Source organism: Selaginella moellendorffii, unplaced genomic scaffold, assembly GCF_000143415.4.
Source record: "Selaginella moellendorffii unplaced genomic scaffold, v1.0 SELMOscaffold_11, whole genome shotgun sequence".
NCBI classification, from domain to species: domain Eukaryota; kingdom Viridiplantae; phylum Streptophyta; class Lycopodiopsida; order Selaginellales; family Selaginellaceae; genus Selaginella; species Selaginella moellendorffii.
The window spans coordinates 848,309-863,161 of record NW_003314272.1 but is presented as its reverse complement, the minus strand read 5'-3'; the positions used below and the strand labels follow the sequence as shown (position 1 = coordinate 863,161).

Genomic DNA, 14,853 nt, shown 5'->3' with positions numbered 1-14,853 from the left:
AGAAAACAAAGGAAGAAACAATAAAGTATCAGCAAGAAACAATTGCAAATAAAAGAGAGAAACGCAACCTCGCATTTGTGACGATGGCTGAAAGCTCTCCATGGCCTGAAAACTTTCATGGCCGCTCTGAAGAAATTTACACCTGCATTGAGGAGAGAGGAACGAACGCCAGACAGAACCATTGAAGGCCTACCAAGCTTTCAATCGAACCATTGAAGCATTGTACATCGTCGCTAGTAGATAGTAATGAACTGCTGCTGCATGGTGTATGCATCCCGAGAGCGACACTAGGTACTTTTTTTCAGCATGTGTGCTCTGAAGGAAATAGACTGCAGCAGCCATTATAGATTCTGGGATGTGCCTTAAGAGCTGGACGGTGTAATTCACCACCGCCCAAAGTCTGAAACACCAAACCAACCAGGAAATCACTTAGGAAGCTTGAGAAAGAGAAAACGAATCAAACAAAGAAAAAACATGGGAAGCGTACTCACCCGGTCAACTCCAACGAGATAATGCCAGTGATAATGATCTCAACAGAATAAAATAACCTCCGAAAGTCCAAGCTTGTATGTCCTCGGAGGACACCCGAAAGTCTTGTTGCTCTCCTGGCAGGCGGGTAAACAAATGTCTAAGCGTGAAGCTTGACAAAAGCGGATGCTTCCAAACAAACGTTTCCAGTGATATGCACTGGCCAAATAGTGCGAGTCCGCTGGTGGTGTCCCTGCTGAAATAGTTAGGTAACTGTAACTGGATATGTCTTAACTTACAGGCTTCCAACCAGCAAGCACAAGCGGGAAAACGATAGACGGGAAAAATGCCAGGTAATGTCAAAGTACCCGTCCCCCAACTTGATGCCTGGCTGCAATGTAGCAAAAAGCAAATTTGTTAGCGCGACGCATTGAATTCTGCTGAGAATGTGAAGGCATCACGATCAAACCCAAAGGCTAAAGCAATAAAGAAAGAAGCTCAAAAGCCTAAAAGTCGAGGAGGGGAAAGAATAAAAAAAAGGGACAAGGGAGAGATCATAACAAAAGATAGTTCCAGGAATTGTGATACCTCAACGAGCTTAAAGCAGCCAGGCCAGGAGCACCCTCTCCGCTTTTAACATACCGATTAGGAGGAACGAAAGCTGCTTTGCGTTACGAATTCTCTCCTGCTTGTTGCTGTGATCGCCTTCTGCTGACCAAAGAAAATGTGGTGGCGACCTGGAAAGCAATGAATGTACTTGTCAGAGAGCATTAATTGATAGATGGCATGGGAAACAGTGCTTCCTCTGAACCACCTGTAAATCCCACCCGCACTCTCAGGAACCAGCATCTAGACTAACTTAATGCAGCTAAACTCAAACCATAACGAAAACAAAAACGGAAGCGGAATCAAGCAAGGAGGAGGAAACAACACGAAGATAAAGGAAAGAAAACCCGAATATATACTTACCAGCATTGGCTACTACTTACGTTTAATGCACGCCTGATAAAGTCGCTCACTTTTCTTTCCGTCATTGCTGCTTTCCTTTGTTGGACCACACACCCTCTCCATAATTCACCTCGTTCATGCTGTTGCTGCCGCTGAGCGTCAGGTGGATTTGGCTTGATGCAAGCTACTTCACCACTTGAGAGGCCCCCCCACCCTCGTCTTCCCTGTTTCGGGTGGTTAAAGAGATTTTTGGACTTCAGTATATGATGGGATTGAAATCGGCGAGATCTCAACAAAGAGCATGTAATCACTGCCAATGCAAATGCAAATGCCAGCATGAATGCTTGCTTGCTTAGTCAATCACCACCACCACCACCAGCCAGGAAAGCCAACTAGCAAAAAACGGAAAGCAAGGAGAAAATGAGGGGAGAGATCGCATACTTACTTGCTTGCTTAGTCAATCACCACCACCACCAGCAGCCAGGAAAGCCAACTAGCAAAAAACGGAAAGCAAGGAGAAAATGAGGGGAGAGATCGCATACTTACTTGCTGAGAAGTGCTGCTTAAAGATACCTGCATTTAATGCAAAGCACGGGCTGCAGACCCCACCTTTCTGAAGAGAAATACTGGCTGGCTGGCCGGACAAAGAGCTCGCCCGCCTACTTATCATTGTATGCAGCTCATGGGAGAGTCTTGGCATCCTTTACGCTTCTCCGCTGCTATTCAAAGCACGTCCCTCACGTTCTCGTTCTATACTAATCTTCCTTTCCCTGTGCTCTTCCCTTCTCCCCCGTTTCCTCCACTCTATCTAGCCATCTATAGCTGCTGCTGCTGCTCTTCTTCTTCTTCTTCTTCTTCTTCGTCCTATCCCATCTTTCCTTCCACCTCTTCGCCTCGTATTCTTCCACTTCCGGATGACAGTTGCAACAATGGAGCTGGGCTGGCAGGCTGCTGAATTGTGCACAAGCTCGATCAAGACGACAAGTGCCAAGGAGCCACACGCCTGGAGCGAGGACCCCCAGAAGATCCTCAGCCTGATGATGGGAAAGCCGGTCGACAGCTCGGGACCGCTTCCGCCAGCAATCCGTCCGTGCCAATCCTCGGAGACTGTCCATCTGGATCACGAAAAAGAGCCACCGCTTCCAACCGGATGGGAGAAGCGCCTCGACTTGAAGGTACCAAGAACTCATTGCTGTCCATTCCTCTTCCTTTCTCTTGGCTGAAAGTTCTTCTCTTGCCGCAGTCTGGCTCCATAACTTTCGTCAACTGTAGCACCGGTTTGAGCACCATTGACGATCCCCGGCTCCTACAGTCCGGCTCGTTGAATCGGAGCTCGTCTCTCTGCCTCGATCTCCTCCAGAGCAACAGCAGCCGAGCCACCTCCGTCAAAGCTCACCACGCGAAAAACAACAGCCCGACTTCCACCTTGGAAGAGCACCTGGACCTGGAACTGAATTTAGGATGCAAGCCGACTTCTCCACGCAATCTAGCAGCTGTTTCTTCTTCATCAAAACTGGCCGCCGAGGGGACCAACTTGGACCACAAACGGACCTCTTCTTGCGACGACTGCTCCTCGTCTGGAATTATAGTGACCGGATGCAAGAGCTGCCTCATGTACGTCATGCTGTCCCCGAAGAATCCACACTGTCCCAGGTGTGGAAGCTACGTCGTCTTGGACAACCAAGCAGCTCCCAAGAAGATCAAAGCATGAACGAAAACCGATTGGTTTTACGTCCCAGCCTGCCGCTGCTCAAGTTCCAAATTATTCGTGAATTTTTTTGTCGCGCAGTAGCTACTATCGTGTTGATACTCGTTCTCCAACGTTTCAAGTCATCGCCGATGAATGAAGAAGAAAAATGGCTAAATGTACGAGATGAGTTTCCCCCGCACAGTCCTTGAGTTCTCTTCTTGCGTAGTTCCGTAGAGGACTTTCCTTCTTTTCTTTTCTTTTTTTCTGATTGTTCTTCCCACATCCCACATTACCATCTGATTCAATTTCGTAACACATATTTGCATCTGCTCATTCGCGCTGAACTGCCACCCCCGCATTTAAGTTTGAAATACTCCTCCCAATCAAACGATCCTACCCAACGTCCAAGGGGATGCACAGCGTTTACTTGAGTAGCTCATTGCTGCTTGTCGACGAACCAGTAAGTTACATTGCTAAATCTGCCGTGTTGCATCCAGAGTCTTCTCATACTCTTCCAAGCATCGGTACAGTGCCGAAAAGTTATCCTTCCCAACAACATCGAACTTGTCCGCCTGAAAACTCTGGCTTTCGATCGAAGTAAAACGCTGGATGATCTCTAGAAACAGGGTGGGCCTGCGTAGAAAACAACTTAGGTCGTGCCAAGGAAATACGACACACGTACCTATCTCCTACGGGCTTGGTAAATATTTGTAAGAGAATGCCGTGCTCGTCCTTGTCGATCCAAATACCGAGCTCTTGGCATTTAAGTATCTGCTCTTCAGTCAAAACGCTGCCAACCTTTCCGCGCATGGAATCATAATACTCGGGACCAGGAGCTGGCAAGAACTCAAAGCCACCAGCATCGATCCTATCACGGATATCATTCACAGTCCCAAAAATGTCGTCGCACTGAAGAGCCAAGCGCTGGATCCCTGAGCCTTCATTCTGCTCCAGGTAAGTCTGAATGGGCGACTGGCGCTTGGTCCCGTAAGTCGGCTCACTCAGCGAAAAAACAACCGTCTCGTTGTTGCTCGCAAGAGCCATGGTGTTCAAGCCGCTGTCTTTGGTCCCAACGTCGTCCGTCGTATACTCGGCCACCTCGTGGAATCCCGTAAACTTGACAATGTGGTTGACGGTGTCGAGAAGGTTGTAAACATTCGCCGCAACGTAGCTGAGCCTCACAAACCCGGAAGTGAGCGGGAGGCTCTCCACCGGCGTGTAATTCGGCAAGAAAGCTCCCGAGAATCCCTTCAAGCTTACGTATCTCAGCACCACGTCCCCGAGCAGCTTCACCTCTGATATCACAGCCTTCGCACCGGTGGCCTCGTCCGCGAGCTCCTGGGGCTGAAACACCGCCAGAGCTCCGCCAAGAACACTCTTCCGGAAAGCCTCCTCCGCATCCTCCACCAGGAGCCCCACCGCTCGCACCGCCAGCCCGTGCATGGAAAAGAACCGCCGTGCGTCGCTCGATGAGAAGCCCGGGTGTGGCATCTGGCTGAGCTCCTGGTCGGCCTTCTTGGACGAGTAAGGAGCAGTGAAGGCGAAGACGAGCTCACGGGAGCTGATCACGTAGCTGCAGTACGTGTGATTCCCTGTGCTGTGATCCGACTTGGCCACCAGATGCATCCCCAGCCCCCACGCGAATCGCCGCCAGGTGTTGGAGGCGTCGCCACACCAAAACTCGACGTGGTGGAAGCCAAGAACACCGAAGCGATCGGACATGGGATTGCTCCTCACGAACTTGTCGTGGCCGACGAGCCCCAGCTTGTAGCCCTGATGATCCGCGCAGGACGCGCTGCTCTGGTGCCCGGTATCCACCCGGACCTCGAGCGGCACATCCTCCTCGTCGTCCGTGTCCGTGGTCGACAAGGTCACGCACGACGATCGCTCCAGCGACGCGAAGAATGCCGACGCCAGGCTTCCTCCAACCCATCCCGCGACCTTGTCCATCTTGTCGCTCCCCTCCGATCTCTCGCGCCGCTCCGTCCGGATCAGGCGATCGCCGCGGAGAATGGAGCTCGGGATCCCCGCAGCTTGAAAGACGTACCGATGTGGAGAGCGCCCCGGATCTTCGCTGCGCTGCCACAAACCCTAGCGTAGAGGCACAGCATAGCTCCTGAGAGCTCGGAGACGTACGGACGGCATGGGGTCTCCGTACCCTGGCACAAATCAGAGAATATTCGTTGCTTTGGAATTTCAAACTTCGGGAGTTTGGAGATCACCAAACTTTGGGCCGGATGGGCGCGACGAAAATGCTAGTGCCGGGAATTCTCGCGATTTCTATCTACTTGCTGGTTCTAGAGTTTCGGATCTGGGAGGTAGCCAAAGGAATTTGTTACTTCTCCTCCTCGAGAGCTTCTCGCGATAGAGAATCGCTGCATGGATTGCTGCCCATCCGGGAGAACGATCGATGCCAGAGCCGGCTCCAGCGGCACCTATACTACCGTGCAGCCGCGATCGATCGCAACATCCCATCTACAAGCCTCGCGAGAAGACTGCGCTCGTACGAAGATCTCCACGCGCGCTGCGCTCCAAATCATCCCCAATCCTGGGATCGCCGCGGGAATCTCACGACTAGCGAGTGCAAATTCGTGGTGTGGATCAACTTCAGCGGCCTTGGCAACAAGATGGTGTCCATCGCCGCCACTTTCCTCTACGCGCTCCTCACGGACAGGGTGCTCCTCATCGATCCCGGCGAGGACATGGCAAATCTCTTCTGTGAGCCATTCCCTCGCAGCTCCTGGCTAGTCTCGCGGGAGATCCTCAACAAATTCGCGCTCGGCGATCCCAAGCCCAAGTTCGATCATCGCTTCTGCGCCGACGATCTCGATCGGGTGCTCGGCAGCCACCTCTCCATCGACATCATCAGCGAGACAAGCCTGGGCGAGAATTTCTTCTGCGAGCGGCAGCAGCGCGCGCTGGGCGATCGAGTGGCGTGGCTGTCGATCCGGAGTAGCCAGTACTACGCTCCCAGCTTGTACGCGGTGCCGCGATTCAAGGCCGAGCTCGATTGTCTCTTCCCGGCGGAGCAAGAGACCGTCGTGTTCCACCACCTTGGGCGCTACTTGTTCTCACCATCCAACTCCGTGTGGGATCAAGCTTCCAGATTCTACAAAGCCTCCATGGCGGACTCGAGCAAGCTGATCGGGATCCAGATGCGCCAGCTCGCGCCCAATCTGGGCCTGCGACCGCACTCGCAATCCAGCTTCGCCCAAGCGATGATCCAGTGCCTCCTCCAAAACAGCCTCTTTGATCTCCCCTCGAACAGATCCAGATCGAAGACCACGGCGCTCGTGACATCGCTGGATCGGTTCTTCTTCCAGAGGCTACGAAATTTCTCCCTGGAATCGGATGGAGTCGTGAGAGTTCTCTCCCCAGGCCACGAAGAATCGCAGAGGACAGACAACTTGGAGCACGACGAGAAGGCGCTGGCGGAGATGGTACTGCTGTCGATGTGTGACGAGCTCGTCACCAGCCCCGGATCCACGTTTGGGTACGTCGCCCAGGGCCTGGCCGGGATCAAACCGTGGCTCCTCCTCGCTGACAATGACGATCGCGGCGCCACCGCCAATTGCTCCAGGCTGATTTCCATGGATCCCTGCTTCCACGCCGCGGCGCCGTACGGATGCGATTGCAAGCGCCGCAGCGATCCAAGATTCGAGCCCAATGTACGCAGCTGCCAAGACGTACCGACTGGGATCCAGTTGATAGGATCGAAAGAATGGCGCTCCCCAATGCAAGAACCCTAAAATGTAGAGGAAGAACCCTTAATTAAGATGTACGGACCTATTCTCTCTTACATTTTTGGATTTGCGTCATATTTATAGAATCAAACCTCCATGCTCTGAGCCAAGCTGACATCCACTTATGACATAAGGTCACATTCATTCTTATCTGAGCCACTAGAATCAAAATCAACTCTCTACAATCCTTAGAGAATTTAGAGCCATTATAACTTATTGAGCTCAAAGCCATTACAATTGAATTTGGCCTTTCAACAATTTGCTTAGCAAACACAACCCTTGGGATTTTCTCTTTTTCATTCCTTACACCTAAAGAGCATTTGCCTCAATATTTGCCATTCCCCAAGAAGGAATTGTTAGCATGCTATAACACTAGCCACAATAAATTTCCTCTCACATGCACAAAGTGTTCAAACAGCTCTCTTGTTTAGCTTTCTTGTTATGCCAAGCCTTTGCCTAGATTTACTGCATCAGTTTCCAGCAATGCCCTTCAGGTTCTCACTGAAAGTTTCCAATGCCACACAAAGCAAACTTTGTGTACATTGCTCACTCATGATGCTTAATTTAGCAATTGTCAATCTTCTGTAAATAGTCCAGGAATGGATAGTCACACACTGCTTGTGAGAGCATTCAGCAATGTGGCTGCCCCTCATCTCCACCATAACAGGGACCAGCTCTCCATTCATGGACACAAACAAAGAAACTAGAGAAAGTTTCTCAAGAGAGATCAACCTTTGAAACACAAGAACACCGAACATGCTCACACCCAACACCTATTGCTTGTTTCCTCCCATCTTCCCCACAAAAACCCTGTTGGTACCTTTGGGCAGGTTTCTCTTGCAGTAGTTATGTCAATACCAAGAATGGCTTGCGGTGAGTTACTTTCCAGAGCTTTTGGTGACTCTTCCGGATTTTGGGGCACAAACCAAGAACCCTCACACACCCACTTGCCACGTCAGCACTCGGTTGGGGTTCGACCAAACTGGACACTATTGTCACTAGCATCACCTTAGCCTGTTACAATGATGAATTGTAGAATATGCTGTTGGAGTCTGCACGACATAGAAATCGTCGCCACTGCATGTGGAACTTCTTTGAAGTGCTGGGATCTGCGAACTATGAAGTAAGATCCTCAAGTGCTGCATTTTTCTTCCTGATATGTCTCTTGTTTCAGAGAAGCGAGCACTGTGGACCAAGCTCATGCAGGACAAGTTCGTGACTTGGATTTCAATCCAAAATGGCAGCACACAACAGTGTGCTTGTTCATCTCTCGTCTCGGTTTCAATGCCTGTCGGAATTTTCAGGTAACTTCTGGCGACAACTCAAAAGTTCGATGTGGGATTTGAGGATGTCAGGTACTGCCTGGGCACGCACACTTCTGTATCTTCTGGTTGTGGATCACAGGACATTACGAGTGCAATACAACCATCGATACGAAGAACTGATTCTCGCAAGCTTTTGTTGTCACTCCTGGATGTGCAACTTATTGAAGAGCGCAGGTACCGATGCAATGGTGAATTTCTGGTGCGTACCTCCTCCGGCTGAAGGCAAAACTAACAGGTCTGTCGATCGAAACACTTGCGTGTGACTTACATCTCTTTCAGCTGTGAGCCCTCCAAATCTTTCGGATCCTCTCGTCCGATCCTACCACGAGCATGAAGACAGCATCTTTGGTTTGTGTCCCATCCTTTTACAGTCTGTTAATCTGTCAAACAGGCATCGCTTGAAGTGAAAGAGATCTCTATCATACGACGGGAATGTATGTCTTTTACTGGTAGAAAACCCTTGCTACCTTCAGGTATACATCGATTACGTTTGATACTGACGCGAGGCTATTTTCTGGTCAGCTTCTTGCAAACTGCTTGAGTCCATGTTCAAACCAAACTAGCAACAAGCTCTTCTATTTTACTTTCCATTGCATGCGTTCTGGGTGATGTAAGCTTTTGGCCAGATCGTGGCACTTGTGGATCAAGTCGCGAATTCCATCATGAGAATCGACTCAACTCGCAACGTGTATTTGGTTTTCTCATCAAGTCCGGATCGTAGAAGGCCTGTCCCTCGGAAGCACGTACTCGCAGCAGAGGATGAGAAGCATTATTTCGACAAAAACCAGAAGGAGCAACTTAAAGCTATTACCCATGGCATCAATGGCTCGGACCAGACCATGATCGTACGCGCCCAGTTGTCGAGATGATCAGGTAAAAGCACCTGAGATTCAAAGAAATTTAAGAAGATTTTCCTAATGCTATAGTACATCGTCCACGTATTTTAGATCCTCAGTCGAAGCAGCGTTAATTCGGCGTCTGCATGTGGCCTCGAGTTGATAAAAAATCTGTCATGAGGCGTCATCTCACGTTGACTACCAGCCCTTGACCGCGTTGACCGCCTCAAAACGGACCGCGATTTCAAAGTCGGTGTCCTGGAAGAAAGTAAAACCAGGCATGAAAGTGGCAAACTTCTCGATCTTACGGGGACGACAGTGAGCAACTGAATCCCTCTCCCATGTCAAGCATGTAACAATCCAACACAGTGCTCATGAACTTGGTCTCTAGCTCAAAGCGCGAAAGAGCACCTTCTAAGACTTGTAATTTTATTCTTGAAAACCAAGAAGAAACCCTCCATGGTATTCCAGGAAGAATCCTTCCATTGCAAACTTCGAAACAATTTTCTCGTTTGTACCAGATGCGCCAGCTCGCGCCCGAGCACGACGAGAAGGTGCCTAAAATGTGGAGCCGAAACGTATCAAATTCTTCGAATATTCTACGATCATTTTAGGGCAGGAGGAGAGGAGGATGCGATGCAAGGCTCGCAGAACACCTATGGCGTCAAGTACCAGGTGCCATTTGTTTCTTCCGCTGGATCGATCGCAGATCTGACTCTTGACAATGCGGATGATCATTTTTGTTCTTCAGGCTAGATGCATCGCGGCTGTTGTAGCTGACACGCAGCGGACGCGATTTCTTGTTGGTACGCTGAGCCTGCGGGAGGAGAATGAGGTGTGGAGTGGAGATTTTTTCGCTCGCTATCTTCGTTTTGTTTTCCTTTTGGTTGGAATGTAGATACACCTCTTGCAAATTGGAGACAAGACCGGAGCTCTAGCTTTCGATGGACTATACACGCATCCTTCCGAGATCTGGGGACTCTCGGCTTGTCCGTTTGATGTGAGCATCTTGTCCACTGTGTATGCATCCGGTAAGGTGTAGGTTGCAACTTCTACTAGTTTTCTCCCTGTTTCTTATTGATTCTTCGTTGTGCAGCTGGTGAATTCGGTGCTGCAATCTGGAAGTTACCGGAGCGAGCAAGGGGTGCTGCAAACACGCCTTTGCAAAAACTAGCCTCTCTAGACGGACATACACAGCGCATCAAATGGTACGTAGAGTGTATTCTCTCTTCTACACCGATCATGTTTCCCTTCCTTGCAGCACTCTTTGGTTCCCGAAAGGAAAACATCACCAGATAGTTAGCATCGACGCTGAGAATTTATATGTCTGGGATTTGGATCCGTCTGGAAAGCCTGCAAAGGTAAAGAGTTTGTAAACCCGAGATTTTCTGAGATACTAGTGTTGCGTTTGTGTGCCAGGAGCTGGGGCGTGTCTCTTCTGGCTTGCAGCAGATGGCCGGAGGCTGTTGGAGTCCTCACGACGTAGACATCGTCGCCACTGCGTGTGGAACTTCCTTGAAGTGCTGGGATCTGCGAACTATGAGGTAAGATCCTACTGCAAGTTTTTTTCTTTTTGAAACTTGATGTGTGTCTTGTTCCAGAGAAGCGAGCACTGTGGATCAAGCTCATGCAGGACAAGTTCGTGACTTGGATTACAATCCAAAACGGCAGCACACAATAGTATGATCATCAAACTTGTCCTCTGGATTCGAGTGCCTGTCGGTTTCTCAGGTTACTTCTGGAGACGACTCAAAAGTTCGAGTATGGGATTTGAGGATGTCGGGTATGCCACTATCGGAACTGCCTGGACATGCACACTGGTGACTATTTGCTCCTCGATAAGTCTTCGGGTTGTGCTAACTTCTCAGTTGTAGGACATTGCGAGTACAATACAACCGTCGGTACGAAGAACTGATTCTCGTAAGCTTTTGTTGTCACTCCTGAATGTGCAACCTATACTGGTTGAGCTGAAGAGCGCAGGCACCGATGCAATGGTGAACCTTTGGTACGTACCTCCTCCCGCCGAAGGCAAATCTAAAAGGTTTGTGAACCTCTCGATTGAAACGCTGGCTCGTTGTTACATCTCTTTTCAGTTCTCTGAGTTCTCCAAAGATTTCGGATCCCCTTGTTCGCTCTCATCACGAGCACGAAGACAGCATTTACGGTTTGTTTCTCACACTTTGTACTTCCTTTTGTGAAACCGCTTGTCAATCAGGCATCGCGTGGAGTGCTAGAGACCCCTGGGTGTTTGCATCTTTATCATACGACGGCAATGTAAGTCTTTCATTTGTACAGAGCTTCCTTTCTAACATCCGTTTGTCACTCAGGTTTACATCGACTACGTCACTCAAGCAGTTCGCAAAAAGCTGACCAGCAAGTAGTAGAGCCCATGTCTTGCAACTCATCAGCAGAGAGCTCTCCCCGCCCTTCCGATCTTTGGCAAGCAGCATCAGGTCTTTGATTTTCATTTTACCGGTCCAACGCAGCACTGGCATGCGTGGCGCAAACTATTTCCAGGTCCCTGGCGCAAGCCTTGGTGATTTAGAAGCTGGATAAGCTTGACGCAGTCGAAAACACTTTGCTCGAGTTTGTCCGAGTAAAGCAGGGAGGAGCCGATCATCAATTTAAAAACTGGTTTGAGATCCCAGGCCTTCAACTACCAAAACATGGCTGGATTCAATCGCAATCCATCTACAACATAACTCCAAGTGGATCCAAGTGCGCCACAGCTCATCAAGTTCACTAAAGCGTTGTTGCTGCTACCTGGAACTGGGCCCTGAAAAAGTCCAGTTTGGTCGCTCCCCGTTGCTATGCTCCAAGAAGCAAGCTTTGCGGTGGTGATTCTAGATGCTTCGTCACCCTGATCATCAACTTTTGGGCGTCTTCCTTGAGGTGTGGTGATGAGCCCCAGGCTTTCAGAGGCATCTCGAACTTGTGTGTGTTGTCATGCTGGTCGGAGATGGGGATCATACCACTATATGGCCTCCCGAGTGCATTGTCAGTTACGAGGGCAAGAAACAAGAAAGATGAGACACAAGATGGAGAGATTTGAAAGCTAAAATGCGTGGACAGCTTCGGCTTTAAAATGTACTTTTTCTTTCATGCATTGCATGCACTTGATTATACATATGTTCCACAGTGGCATATAAACATGTTTATTGTAGGTCCACTTCAGTCTAAGACTAGAACTTTGTTTTGGTTATGTTCTGCCTCTCACAATCTTGGAACATACGGATCCGGTGATGACCCTGTCCCGCACAACTGCATATATGTCGGGGGTGAGTTGAACCACAGCCACGAGAACATCCTGGCAGTGCTGTTGTACGGCACTAGACCATGAACTCCATCTTGCCAGCCTTGGCCTCCTCAAAAGCATCCCAGCGTTGGAAATGGTTGGGGATGGCCATGGTGTCGTTGCTCCTCCAGAGGAATATCTCTAGTATCTGGATAGGATCCACCGCCAAGCACAGCTTGCCATCGATCCAGAGAAGTGACCCGAGCCTGTGGAGTAGCATCTTTGGAATTTTGGCTTGGCGTATGCATTGCTCTGGACGTGGATTATTCTCCGAACACCAGGATCTTTGTGCCAGATTAATTCCAAAGTGGCACAAACATTACGAAGCAGACCATTCTGGCGCTTGTGCTACTCAAGCTTGCAGGATGCTTCAAATGATCATAGTTTCCAAATATTGCAGACGTCACCATGATTTGGCACTTGTGGACCTTTTTTTAGTCCCACTAAGTCTCTTTTTGTCCACGTCCGTGTTTGCCAACACTACCACTGGGTCAAAGCCCATAGACCTGACCACTATCACCCACTTGCCTCTGAGATTTCCTTGCCACATAACCGCATCTTTGGTCACCATACAAAAGGATTGTTCCTTTTCCTTTCTTTAGTCTGGGACTTTGTGATAATATTTCGAAACACCATGGCCTTGCACAAGCCTTATAGGTACTTTCCCCACCATCCGCCTTTGAGTGCATTAGCCAAGTGGCTAAAGTGAGGTTTTAATAAGCCACATTAGGTATCCAAGTAGGTAGTGCCACCCATACTTGCATTGGGAGCATCAACCATTTGATTTCCCAAGGGAGTTAGAGTCGGCTTTTGAACACTTTACCAAGTTAGCCTGTTTGTTTGTCTATATTCACTCTAGCCACACTAGCCTTTCTTGGCCAAACTAATTCCACTAGAGTCCAACCCCCGAACTCTCCCTACTATACTCTTTTGTACCTCACCCCCCCCCCCCCGGGGGGGATGATCACTTTGTGCTTCCACCCAACAACTTATATTGCTTTGATACCAAATGTAGCGCATATAGTTTTTACCCTTTATTCTATAGTGATTTACCATAGGATAACACCATGAAGCGGAACCTAAACCCTCTTTATGCCACGTGATAAATGCCATGTGTCCAAAGGACAGTGGTGTGGAACCCGAGTTTCAGGGCTTTGGGCCACTAAACGAAAGAAAGGAGCCAAACTCCCAAGCATGGAGCTAGGGAGTGACAAAACCGAACCACAGAGCAACTTCCGAGTATATAGCCTAAAGAGCGAAGGAATTGTAGCGCACTTTATCTCTCTCCCCTTAAGCCAATTGGAAAATGGGCAATTGCTTGATGAGAGAGCCCTTAGTGGCTTATTTTATCCCTATTTATCCCTCAAGGTTCCACGGGCCAAGGTGTTAGTTCCGAGCATATAACCCAAGGAGCGAAGGAACTGTAGCACACTTTATTTCTCTCCCCTTAAGTTAATTGGAAAAGGGGCAATTGCTTGATGAGAGAGCCCTTAGTGGCCTATTTTATCCCTATTTATGCCCCAAGGTTCCACGGGCCAAGGGGAACTAACACCTCCATTTCTGTACTCAATCTACCAATCCTTCCATTATGTAAACTAGCTATTCCATATGAGGCAACTAATCATCCACCCATACCACAATCTTAAGATGGATACCTTTGTCTGGAATGCTCCACAAGAGGAAGGATGTACGCATGATGTCCATTTTCAAATTTAGGGGTAGGAATATACCTTGCTCAAGGGTATATTATATTTTAGGTAGTCACTAATCAATGGGAATCGAACTTGTGCCATTTGCTCCAATATCAACTATAGCGCACCTTATCTCTCTCCCCTTAAGTCAACTGGAAAAGGGGCAATTGCTTGATGAGAGAGCCCTTAATGGTGATTTTATCCCCATGTTCCAAAGATCCAGTCTCGAACTCAGACTTGGTCTCAGTCTTGGTCTCGGTCTTGTCTCGGATTCCATCTTGGATCCATCTCAAACTCCATCTCAGACTCCATCTCGGGTCCATCTCGGACTCTATCTCAGTCCATCTTGGACTCCATCTTGGGTCCATCTCGGACTCCATCTTGATCCATCTTGGACTCCATCTCGGACTCCATCTCGGGTCCATCTTGGACTCCATATTAGGTTCATCTCAGACTCCATCTTGGGTCCACCTCGGATCCATCTTGGACTCCATCTCGGGTCTATCTTAAACTCCATCTCGAGTCCACCTCAGGTTCATCTCGGACTCCATCTCGGATTCCATCTCGGACTCCTTCATGTATCATATGTTAGTCTTCTTGTGTCCCTTTTCTAGAGACTCTCTTATTGCTTGCCTCGTGCTCATTCTTTGAGCACTCTGTTGGGAGTTCCATTCTTGCTTTCAACTTTTCAAGTTGGAGCTTTTAGTCCAAATATGTTATGCTCATTTGGCTTCTACTTCGGCCACTACCACATGGCACCCTTTTGGCTCCATTTTGGGGCTTAGAAATCTATGTCTCATATAAAAGCTCTGACTTAAAAATTTGAGAGTGAGAGTGGAACTCCCAACGAAGTGCTT

At 49.0% G+C, this 14,853-nt stretch overlaps 5 protein-coding genes across 5 annotated transcripts; 4 read left to right on the top strand and 1 right to left on the bottom strand.

Annotated features, from left to right (window-relative positions):
- The first annotated feature begins 2,194 nt into the window (after positions 1-2,194).
- Positions 2,195-3,285, top strand: LOC9650922. The gene is made up of 2 exons (XM_002968942.2): positions 2,195-2,591; positions 2,660-3,285. Exons 1-2 carry the CDS (start codon positions 2,331-2,333, stop codon positions 3,125-3,127), a joined length of 729 nt encoding a protein of 242 aa, XP_002968988.2. The 5' UTR covers positions 2,195-2,330; the 3' UTR covers positions 3,128-3,285.
- Positions 3,286-3,388: 103 nt separating this feature from the next.
- On the bottom strand, positions 3,389-5,238 carry LOC9651667 (4-hydroxyphenylpyruvate dioxygenase). Its single transcript, XM_002968662.2, has 2 exons — positions 3,789-5,238; positions 3,389-3,739 (listed from the first exon to the last, which is right to left on the bottom strand). The coding sequence occupies exons 1-2, from the start codon at positions 5,054-5,056 to the stop codon at positions 3,580-3,582; spliced, it is 1,428 nt and encodes a 475-aa protein (XP_002968708.1). The 5' UTR covers positions 5,057-5,238; the 3' UTR covers positions 3,389-3,579.
- Positions 5,239-5,343: 105 nt separating this feature from the next.
- Positions 5,344-6,855, top strand: LOC112345998 (fucosyltransferase 2-like). The gene has a single exon (XM_024673902.1). The coding sequence runs from the start codon at positions 5,344-5,346 to the stop codon at positions 6,853-6,855; it is 1,512 nt and encodes a 503-aa protein (XP_024529670.1).
- Positions 6,856-7,871: 1,016 nt separating this feature from the next.
- Positions 7,872-9,043, top strand: LOC112345997 (EARP-interacting protein homolog). Its single transcript, XM_024673901.1, has 5 exons — positions 7,872-7,972; positions 8,024-8,153; positions 8,254-8,348; positions 8,587-8,647; positions 8,801-9,043. Exons 1-5 carry the CDS (start codon positions 7,872-7,874, stop codon positions 9,041-9,043), a joined length of 630 nt encoding a protein of 209 aa, XP_024529669.1.
- A 564-nt stretch (positions 9,044-9,607) lies between these two features.
- Positions 9,608-11,661, top strand: LOC9651666 (WD repeat-containing protein DWA2). Its single transcript, XM_002968941.2, has 13 exons — positions 9,608-9,685; positions 9,762-9,845; positions 9,909-10,041; positions 10,107-10,218; positions 10,272-10,371; positions 10,430-10,554; positions 10,612-10,690; positions 10,742-10,830; positions 10,885-10,930; positions 10,984-11,051; positions 11,104-11,174; positions 11,226-11,284; positions 11,338-11,661. The coding sequence occupies exons 1-13, from the start codon at positions 9,647-9,649 to the stop codon at positions 11,389-11,391; spliced, it is 1,059 nt and encodes a 352-aa protein (XP_002968987.1). The 5' UTR covers positions 9,608-9,646; the 3' UTR covers positions 11,392-11,661.
- Positions 11,662-14,853: the final 3,192 nt, after the last annotated feature.

What these genes read in the sequence shown, in the direction of transcription:
- LOC9650922 (XM_002968942.2), top strand. Translation starts at nt 2,331, where the DNA reads ATGACAGTTGCAACAATGGAGCTGGGCTGGCAGGCTGCTGAATTGTGC. An exon ending in AGAAGCGCCTCGACTTGAAG is followed by an intron (nt 2,592 to 2,659) that starts GTACCAAGAACT and finishes CTCTTGCCGCAG; the next exon opens with TCTGGCTCCATAACTTTCGT.
- LOC9651667 (XM_002968662.2), bottom strand. Translation starts at nt 5,056, where the DNA reads ATGGACAAGGTCGCGGGATGGGTTGGAGGAAGCCTGGCGTCGGCATTC. An exon ending in ACCAAGCCCGTAGGAGATAG is followed by an intron (nt 3,740 to 3,788) that starts GTACGTGTGTCG and finishes TTTTCTACGCAG; the next exon opens with GCCCACCCTGTTTCTAGAGA.
- LOC112345998 (XM_024673902.1), top strand. Translation starts at nt 5,344, where the DNA reads ATGGGCGCGACGAAAATGCTAGTGCCGGGAATTCTCGCGATTTCTATC.
- LOC112345997 (XM_024673901.1), top strand. Translation starts at nt 7,872, where the DNA reads ATGATGAATTGTAGAATATGCTGTTGGAGTCTGCACGACATAGAAATC. An exon ending in ATGCCTGTCGGAATTTTCAG is followed by an intron (nt 8,154 to 8,253) that starts GTAACTTCTGGC and finishes TGTGGATCACAG; the next exon opens with GACATTACGAGTGCAATACA. An exon ending in AAAACCCTTGCTACCTTCAG is followed by an intron (nt 8,648 to 8,800) that starts GTATACATCGAT and finishes GCTTTTGGCCAG; the next exon opens with ATCGTGGCACTTGTGGATCA.
- LOC9651666 (XM_002968941.2), top strand. Translation starts at nt 9,647, where the DNA reads ATGCAAGGCTCGCAGAACACCTATGGCGTCAAGTACCAG. An exon ending in CGTCTGGAAAGCCTGCAAAG is followed by an intron (nt 10,372 to 10,429) that starts GTAAAGAGTTTG and finishes TTTGTGTGCCAG; the next exon opens with GAGCTGGGGCGTGTCTCTTC. An exon ending in CTGCCTGGACATGCACACTG is followed by an intron (nt 10,831 to 10,884) that starts GTGACTATTTGC and finishes TCTCAGTTGTAG; the next exon opens with GACATTGCGAGTACAATACA.